The following is a 9,573-nucleotide window of genomic DNA, read 5'->3' as shown; positions in this document are numbered from 1 at the left end:
ACATGTATGATGAAATGTTCTTGAATACTTGATCTTTATATCTCAAGTAATATGAACAAATAACATATCAACTATCAAACAATGAAGAGTATCCCACTTCAAGCCTACATATGTTCTTGAATAGATGCATATTTTAATAATAAATCAACAGATGGCGTTGCTGGCTCCCTATAACTTTTTCAAGAGTTTAGATATATTAAAAAAAACAAAAGTGTAACATAATCAGACAAAACTCTTGGCATTGAGAAATTATTGATACAAAGCTTACTATGTGAATGTTAAGGGTGTCCAAGTCCAAACAATATACAAAAACACTAGAGCAAGGAGTAAGCCCAACCTTGCTAACAAAGTTATTTTAGGGAGCAAGACACGATAGTAGGATAGTGGCTTTGTTCTAGAAGCACCAAAAGTGGATCGATTAAAAAAATACCTATGCAACTATTACAAAAAGTGTTTAATGTTCTACGCTTGAAGCTAAAATAAAAATCTACGAGCCTTAATTCCTAAACAACAAACTAAAAAAGCAAACAAACAATAAGCAAACAAACAATCTATAAAGGTGGATTAATTTAACTGAATTGAAGTGTACCTGAATTATTTCGCACAAATCGCAAACTGAGTTCTAGACTGAGTCACAAATTGCAAAACTTGAGGGTTTGAGAAATTGAGCAATATATATATTGATTAGTATGTAAAATCTAAAATTAAAATAGTTGTTTTACATGTGTTCACTCGAGATCGAGATATGATTTCATCGATGGTAACTCAAACGACGCCGCATATTTCGAGTTCATCAATTAGCCGCCCATATTCACGTTTCTTTAGGATCTGCGACTTGGGTTCAGCGAATCTCATTGTTTGGAGGATTGGGCTTGGGCTGTTTAGTGTAATATTGCATATATGGGCCTAGTATCATAAAAACATATCAGATATTTGGTGACCTTTCAATTTTGGTGGCCCTAAGCATGTGCCTAAGGTCCTAAACCTATTGGGCCGGCCCTGCCGGAGCCCCACCCCTTGTGGTGTGGTGGTATGGGTGTTGGTGTTTCTAGTATAGGGTGAGATTCGAGTCTTACAAGAGGAAAAAAGTAAAGTATTAAAAAATAGAGTAAGATTTAGCCGTTCAAAAAAATCTGGAGTATTCTGGTTTTTGTTTTGGACCTTTTGGTTATGGTTAGGATTTTGATGAGAGATATTAGTTATAGATGGAAAGACTTAAATTTATTCTCTTTTAATAGTGGTTTCAAATAACTAAGGCTTGTGGGTGTGGGTTCAGGAAACCAAGTGGGGAGCCGACGTGAAGGGGGATTCTCCCTGACCGTTGGACTTTTGAACGTTGAAAACGGTCGGCTTTTATAAAATATATATATATATATATATATATATATATATATTTTTTTTTTTTTTTTAAATCTTATTTATACCCCATTTCTACTTTGAAATCACAATCCATTTCCATCTTTAAAATCAATTTCAAAACCACCACCAAAATTATTAAACATGATAAGATAACATATTTCCATAACAAAAATGTTCAAATTAGTTCAAAAAACATCAATATCTGTCAAAGGTTCCCACCAGTGTTGTTGCACATGGTCACAAGATCCAACAATGTTGCATACAACACATCTAAAGACAAATGACCCAAAAATCTCTTTGTTTCACCATCCAAATCCTCTCTTTGAAGCTTGTATTCCTCTGCAGTTTCACTCCCCGCCACCAACCACCACGATATGCCGCCTTCACTGTCTTCCGGATCCACCTGTGCCACCAGACCTACCACTTCACCCTGATCCAACTCAAACGACAAACTTAAGAAATCTCTACTCGCTTTCATTCCCACGATCACAGCTTCCTCATGCAACCAACGAATTATTTGACTCGCAACCTGTTTTTAACAATCACAAATTGAACATATTATTGGTTTTGATTTTCTTTTATTTTTTTTTATTTTTTATTTAATTTTTTTTTAACCAACTGGGGTAGCCCAATTGGCCACCGACACCCACCTCTTCCCAGAGGTACCGAGTTCGAGTCTTGGGAGTGGCATATGTCGCCAGGGTAAGAACTCGGCATGGGGAAGTCACCGCGGAGCTAGCTTGGTCGGGTAGCGGCTCCCGGAGTGAGATCACTCCGGCGGTTGGGAGGACCGTGCATTATCCCCCCCCCCCCAATATTATTGGTTTTGAAACGAACGCCCCTTTATACATATATACATACACACAAATAACATACCTGCTGGAGAAGTATGACATGAAGATCAGCTAAATTGCATTCAAATCGGTTAACAGAATAACTGTTTTCAGATTTCCCTTTAAAGAGACCAACGACATTTGGAGCACCTTCCCCTTCTATGGTTATGCAATCATCATTTACGACAACTTTAGTTAGGAACTGTGACGAGGATGCCACGTCGGATGAGGTATGAAGAATCGACTGAGGAACATCAACCACCAGTGTCCATGTAGACGTACGTGAATGCCACGTAGGATGAGACATCAAGCGAACATATGATACACTCCTAGCCTACATGTAACATAAAAGAAATATTAAATATAATAATTATACTTATAATAAAGAGTTAATTACACAAACAGTCCTTGTGGTTTATTGAAAGTAACACTCTTGAGTACTAACTTTTTATTGTAACAGGTTCAGGTTCTATGGTTTCGATCTTGGTTTTAAATCGCGTGATGCGCTCTGATGCGTTTGGTCCAAAAATCTGATGCGTGATGCAAGCGCATCACGTATGCGATGCGCTCTTTATAAAAAATATATATACATAACAACTTATAATGCCATACAAACTATAACAACTAAAATAATAAGAAAATAAGAGTTGTGCTTTTTGGGTCAAATCAAGCATACTAAAATGTTTCTAGAACCACAACAAGTGTTTAGGAATCACAATGGTCCAAATCAAGCATACTAAGATATTAATTACTGAAAAAACTCAGCCCATTTCATAAAATTTGGAAAAAAAAACATAATAAACAATGATGCGTGCATCGGAGCGCATAATGCGAAATCGGGGCAATATTCTCGCATCACGTAATCTCAACGCATCAGCCGTTGCGCTCTCATCAACGCATCGGGCGCATCACGCATTATGCACGCATTTTAAAACCACGGTTTCGATTTTTTGTTAAATCAGTGTAAAATACCTAAAATACCCTTATATAATTTTTTGTTAGTACTCAAAGGTGTTGCTTTCAATAAACACAAGGACTATCTTTGTAATTAACCATAAAAAAATATAAATACTCTTTATATCTGCAAAAACAAATATTATAAAATATGCTACATTAAAATATTTAATAGTTATATTCCCAAAATTAATATACATATAATTACCAAACTTCTATTATGAAGGAAAACTATGTAGTGGGGACAATGTTTAGTTTTTTATTAACTTTTTATATAACTAATTTCAAAAAGAAATATGATAAATATAAAACTCGTGCATATTATCTAGAATATATTTAGTGATATGTAAAATTATAAAGAAAAAAGAAAAACACATACAATAAAACAAGCCTCGGCCCAATTTCCTTGACGCATGTTTGAACCAATCTATATCCAGCATGTTTTTTTTTTTTTTGCTTTGTCTACTTTTTTTCCACAAAAACACATTTTAAAATGGGAACTTCCATGCTTTGCTTGTTAGCGATAAATATGTTACGAGTGTTACCTATTAAACAAACTAATCTAAGAAGTTTAAAAAATTAAATTTAAATAGAGTATATATGAAATCAATTTAACCGGTTCTATTTTGAAGAAAAAAAAAAGTACATATTTGCACCAATTCAGTTCATCTAAATCATCGAACTATTTTATAGAAATCCTCATATAATTCAACCAAATCATCAACCCAGTAACTTATAATATCTCAACTTTATAGGATTTGAAATTTGAAATATTGGTGGCTTGTAAAATCTGGTACAAAAGCAATATAATAATTAACTAAACTAAACAAAGAATCGTAATAAAAAAATCTGTAGGTCCGATTATAATAAAAGATAAAAATGTGTGTGTATATTATATTTGAGATAATATGCACGAGTTTTGTATTTATCATTTTTTTTTGGAATTAGTTATATAAAAATAAATTAAAAGAACTAAACATTGTTCCTACTATAGTGTTTTCCTTCATAATAGACGTGTATGTATATTAATTTTAGGAATATAATTATTAAATATTTTTATGTAGCATATTTTATAATATTTTTTTACAAATATACCGAGTTTTTATATTTTTAGAGTTAATTACACAAATAGTCCTTATGGTTTACTGAAAGTGCCACCTTTTGAGTACTAATTGAAAATTATATAAGGGTATTTTAGTCATTTTACACTAATTTAACAAAAAATTAACGGCCTTAATACCCAAAAGTGTTACAAAATCGAAACCATAGAACCTGAACTTGTTACAAAAAAAAGTTAGTACTCAAAGGTGTTACTTTCGATATAATAAAAGAATACTTACCAGATCTTCTAGTTTTGTTAGAACTTTAGATGAAAATATTCTGTGAGACAGAGACATGCAAAAATGGCCGAGAAGGTTTGACCCGTCTTTTGGCGGTTGAGCGAACAGACTTTTGTTCTTTGCTCGAACAAACACGTGTTCATGAAACAACTGTTTCAGAAGAATTTCTGAACTGATTCTGTTAGGAAGATATGACTGCTTCTGTTTTTCTTCACCTTCAATCAACGGTGTGACATCATCCTCAGTGGATGATGATGTCACAAGTGAAATGAAAACAGACGCTTCTTGATCTATGTTTAACTGCAAATGGTTTTCACGAATACCCGTCACATTCACGCCTAATGACGGGACAAATGCTTCTTGATTTATCAAATTAAAAACCTACAAATAACCCGTAAAAAATTAATTAATAAACAAATTAATGAATTATCTATCTTTCATGCTTTTATACTATTATACTAATATCAATATAATTACCTGTTCATCAAAAACGGCCCGATGAACTTCACGAAGGTCAGAATGCCGTTTCTTTACACTGTCATCATCACTTTCAGCCTCTTTATTACTTTCTTCAGAATATTCTAAAACTTTAATATTTGATCCTTTTATGACACTATTAGAATTTTTATTAACGAACCCAAACTGAAGAGTGTGACATGCTTTAGAAGACAAATTCAAAGCAAGCATTCCAGCATTATCATGTTCCACACGAACCGTTGATAGAGAAGACGGGCGAAACACAGATTTCGGATCGTATAATGTATTGTCAAATAAATCGATGTAAAACCCTTCGTTTCCAGCAGCAGTTGCAACCATTCGGTGCCTCTTAATTTTCCAATTCTGTTGCAATCTGTTAAGCTAGTCAGGACATTTAATAGTATAATAATAAGAACTAGTGGGTTACCAACCGCGCTGGTCGAAATGTAGATAAAAATAAGCAAATCACGAGAGTTATAAGTTGTTCAATGCTTAGTTAAGGGGCTAAACATGCCATTATTAAAGTTGAGAGGCTAAACATGTCATTATTAAAGTGGAGGGACTAAAGTTGGTTAATGCCAAAGTTGGTTGATGTGACAAAATAGCATATTTATAGTATATAGAATAATAATATAATATATTATTAAATTAAAACTGACCTTATTAGAGCTCCGTAGAATCTTGCTTCTCGGGCAACTTGCTTCTCTAATGATTTGGCCGATTGATTAAAATACTTACCAAGGTGCTGAAAGGGATAAATATTTCAAACAAATAATGTTATTAAGAACTTCACAAATGATTGTATTTTGATCTACTTTATTGTAACTTATAAGGGTATTTTAGTCTTTACACGGAAGCACTGTAGTTTCGTTGCGGTAGATACTGCAAGGTCCGACAAGAGTTCATTCGGTAACTGTTTCGGTCTGGTCATACCAGCCACCGTGACAGCATCATTAGCTTCAACCTAAAAATGTAACATTATAATATATTCTTTTTAAGTGGAATAAAATTATAGAAGTTCGAAATAACTATTTGACTTACGGTGTTAATGAGATCGATAATAACCGACAGCTCCTGATGAGCCAACTGTAGATTCTCGATCATGTTCTGCCATGGCCACGGTTGTGACGATGCGTCTTTAGAAGAAGAAGAAGCGGTCGCGTCACCATTTTTCTGCTTCTTGTTTGTATCTTCTCTCTCTACGGCCCAAGCAAAATCTATTCGCCGAATTAAATTCACTCTGTTATCATCATAACTCAAATCTCTGCAAAAATTATATTAAATAAGAGTCAGAAATAGATTGATTGGAAAGCTGTCGAATTGTAGGTGCTGTTTTTCATACGGAGGGAATCTTTCAGCTCCGTTTTCTTCAATGACTTCTAAACGTTTGACTGGGAGCTTGTCGAGAGAGATGCTCAAATCCCCGTCCATTTCCTCAAAGCGTTTAGCAAGTTTTCACTGTATAAATTAAGAAAGAGTAATACCGTAAATACATGGCTAATTGGTACAAGAAGCAATTCATAATTTCAGAGTCAACATTCAGCTTTCAAATTAACCATCACAAGTAGCATCTATAAAGCTCAAAAACATGATCTAGCATTCCTTGGTTCAATTCATAGAATCGGGTTTCGGGTTATCTGGGTTGAACATTTTTGAACCTGAATTCAAATTCACCCGGAAATATTTAAAAGAAAAAAAAAACATCCATTTCTTTTTTTTATTACACCTTTCATTAATCCGAAAAAAAAAATCAAGCCATTCCATATAATCCTTTAAACAAATAATCTGTGAAGCAACAAAGAAATTCATAGCAGATTTCAAAAGTCTTCAACAAAAATCCAGTCGTGAGTTCGAACAATTGTAGGATTGAGATGGTGAAAAGTGAGGGCAATGGCTAGTGTTACTACATGATGTTGGCGGTAAAAAGCTAACCGGCGATGACTGACGGAGGTGAGCGACTGAATGGGGCGAGCAGCTAAGGAAGGTTCTTGTCTAATCTTTGAGAAAGAAATTAGCAGTGTTTTAAAAACCTGTATATACTGGCCGGTTATACCGGTATTACCGGTGCTGGATGCAAATTCGGTACGAAACACTCCGGTAAATAAGTGAAACGGCATAAGATTCGTACCGGCGGTAAAATCCAGTATACCGGTTTGAACCGTAATACCGGTACCGGCCCATGGTTATTTTGGTTTGGGTTTTTAGTATTCTAGAGTTTCATCAGATACATATACCATCAATCAACATTCATAACCATCATCACTTCATCCACAAGATTCAGCTCTATCTTCATCGGTTCATCACTCCATCTTCATCATGCTTCCAATTCCACTTCATCGGTAGTTTTACTTATTTCAGTAAAATAATTTGGGAGTAAATAGATCCACAAGTGGGTCAAAAAATGAAAGACTTGAGGCAATTCGATGTATATCTCTCTCTCTTTCTCCATATATATGTATGTATGTATGTCTATACGGGTAAAGCAATGTTATGTGAAAGATTGTATTTTGAAACTTGAAAAAGAAAGAGAACATGATAACACTTATCTTATAATTTATTATGTTAGTGAAAAAATTTAAACTGATAAGTTATGTCAGTATAATTCATGTACGCATGTATCTATATGAAATTGTAGAGTTAACTAGTTTATCCGGTTGAACCACCCGGTACAACCCGGTTCTACCGGTTGTACCATTTTTAAGGCCATCCCGATATGATTTAAAAACCGGTTTTTAAAACATTGGAAATTAGGGTGACTGGTTGAGTGTTGAGAAGCCTGTTGATTACTTAAGAAATGAAGAAAATAGGTTAAATTTGATGTTTGAGAAATGGACAGATCATTCATTATTCATTAGCCCAAATATTGTTTAAGCACATAGTGTAATATCTGGAAGCCCAAATACCTATAGGTGTAATATATAAAAGATTAACTCACGGAATTGGAATTTGTATAGGAATTAGAATTTGAAGAAATTGGAGTTGGAATTTAAAAATTCCAATTGGAATTGGAAATTGTTGGAATTGGAATCTCAATTCCATTTTTGATGTGTTTGTTTGTCAAATGAATTGGAATCCATCACCCCGGCACATACCAACCCCGGTTCGGGTCAAAACGGTTCGGGTGGTAACAGTACGGGTCAAAACGGTCCGCGTCGAAACAATCCGGGTGAAAAAGATTCGCGTCGAAACGGTTCACGTCAAAGCAGTTCGTTCCAAATGGTTCACGTCAAAACGGTACCGGTCGAAACGGTTCGCGTCAAAGCAGTTCGTGTGGATACGGTACGGGTCAAAACGATTCGGTTCCAAACAGTTTGCAACAAAATGGTCCGAGTCGAAACGATTTGGGTCGAAACGGCTCGCGTCAAAGCAGTTCGGTTCCAAACGGTTCACAAACCAAATCTTTATCTTTGTTTACATGAATACATAATCAAATCAGTAACAGCCCTATTAAAACATCATATTAAAAAGTTAACTTAAAAAAAGGGCTATTCAATCAATTCAAAAACCAAACAATAACAAATTCCAACACCCACACAACATAAAACAAACAAAATCATAAACCCTAGAAATTCCTCTACATAAAGACTCAAAAAACTTACACTAGAACTCAACAATTATGAATTAAGAACCTCATAACAACAACTCACAATCACCAATTTCAACAAATTATAAAAAAAACAACTACTAATTGTGCCATTAGCCCATTATAACAATTTCAAAATCACATATCTGTAGCATTATGCCCTAACTAGTACACCAACAAATTTCAACCAAATCACAAATTTCACAATTCATAAAATTAAAAATACTGTAGTTCTGTGTCATCATAGAAAAACTCAAAATCACAAATTATGACCTAATTGCAAGTAACAATTACATAGGTTTTTTTTGTAATTTCAATCGAATCTAGGGTTTAGAATTACCGGTGTCAATACAGCGTGGTCGGATTTGAAACGGTGCCGGACTTAAATTCGGCGTGGTGGCTGACTCGCCGGCGGTTACCGGTCGTCTGATCGGAGACAGTGGTTCAGATTCCGACGAACACTTTTGCCGGAAAATCAAAAAAAAAAAAAAAATCGAGTGGAGCTTGACTGCTTTTAAGTTTCAACTGTTGATATGCAAATGTGGGCTGTGGGTTGTGGGCCTTGCTTTTAAAGTGTTTTCAAATAACTTATCAAATGATGGGTTCTACAGGTGCACGAATCCGGTATTTTTAATAACCCGTTTCGGTTATGAAATCGGTTTCGGTTTTTAGTTTTAAGGGTTGAAACCGATTATTGTCATAATCGGTTTAGTTCCAGTTTAGATTATTTGACCAAAAACCATACCCTATGTGTCCGGTTCTGGGTAGAGTTCGGTTCCAGTTCTTAAGAAACCGGGTATTAAAATACCCTATTTTCGGGTTTTTATACCCTATATTTTTGTATTTTTAATACTCTATTGCATTTTTATTACCCTATTTTCTCGTGTTTTTTGTTTATTATTATTAAATATGTATTGTATAATGTACGAAAAATAAAATAAATGCACTAACATAAATTTGAAAGAAAAATATAGAAACATGTATCGGGTATAGCCGGGTATAATCGGCTCCGATTCCGGTTCTTGTC

The 9,573-nt window shown here is 34.5% G+C and overlaps 1 protein-coding gene across 1 annotated transcript; it reads right to left on the bottom strand.

Annotated features, from left to right (window-relative positions):
* Positions 1–1,494: 1,494 nt before the first annotated feature.
* On the bottom strand, positions 1,495–9,088 carry LOC110936198 (mediator of RNA polymerase II transcription subunit 17). Its single transcript, XM_022178542.2, has 9 exons — positions 8,887–9,088; positions 6,306–6,421; positions 6,005–6,227; positions 5,814–5,927; positions 5,623–5,708; positions 4,964–5,336; positions 4,487–4,867; positions 2,236–2,526; positions 1,495–1,888 (listed from the first exon to the last, which is right to left on the bottom strand). The coding sequence occupies exons 2-9, from the start codon at positions 6,392–6,394 to the stop codon at positions 1,565–1,567; spliced, it is 1,881 nt and encodes a 626-aa protein (XP_022034234.1). The 5' UTR covers positions 6,395–6,421; positions 8,887–9,088; the 3' UTR covers positions 1,495–1,564.
* Positions 9,089–9,573: the final 485 nt, after the last annotated feature.

Source organism: Helianthus annuus, chromosome 4 (assembly GCF_002127325.2).
Source record: "Helianthus annuus cultivar XRQ/B chromosome 4, HanXRQr2.0-SUNRISE, whole genome shotgun sequence".
Taxonomy (NCBI): Eukaryota; Viridiplantae; Streptophyta; class Magnoliopsida; order Asterales; family Asteraceae; genus Helianthus; species Helianthus annuus.
Note: the sequence above shows the minus strand (reverse complement) of the source record. Positions and strands in the feature narration are given on the sequence as shown.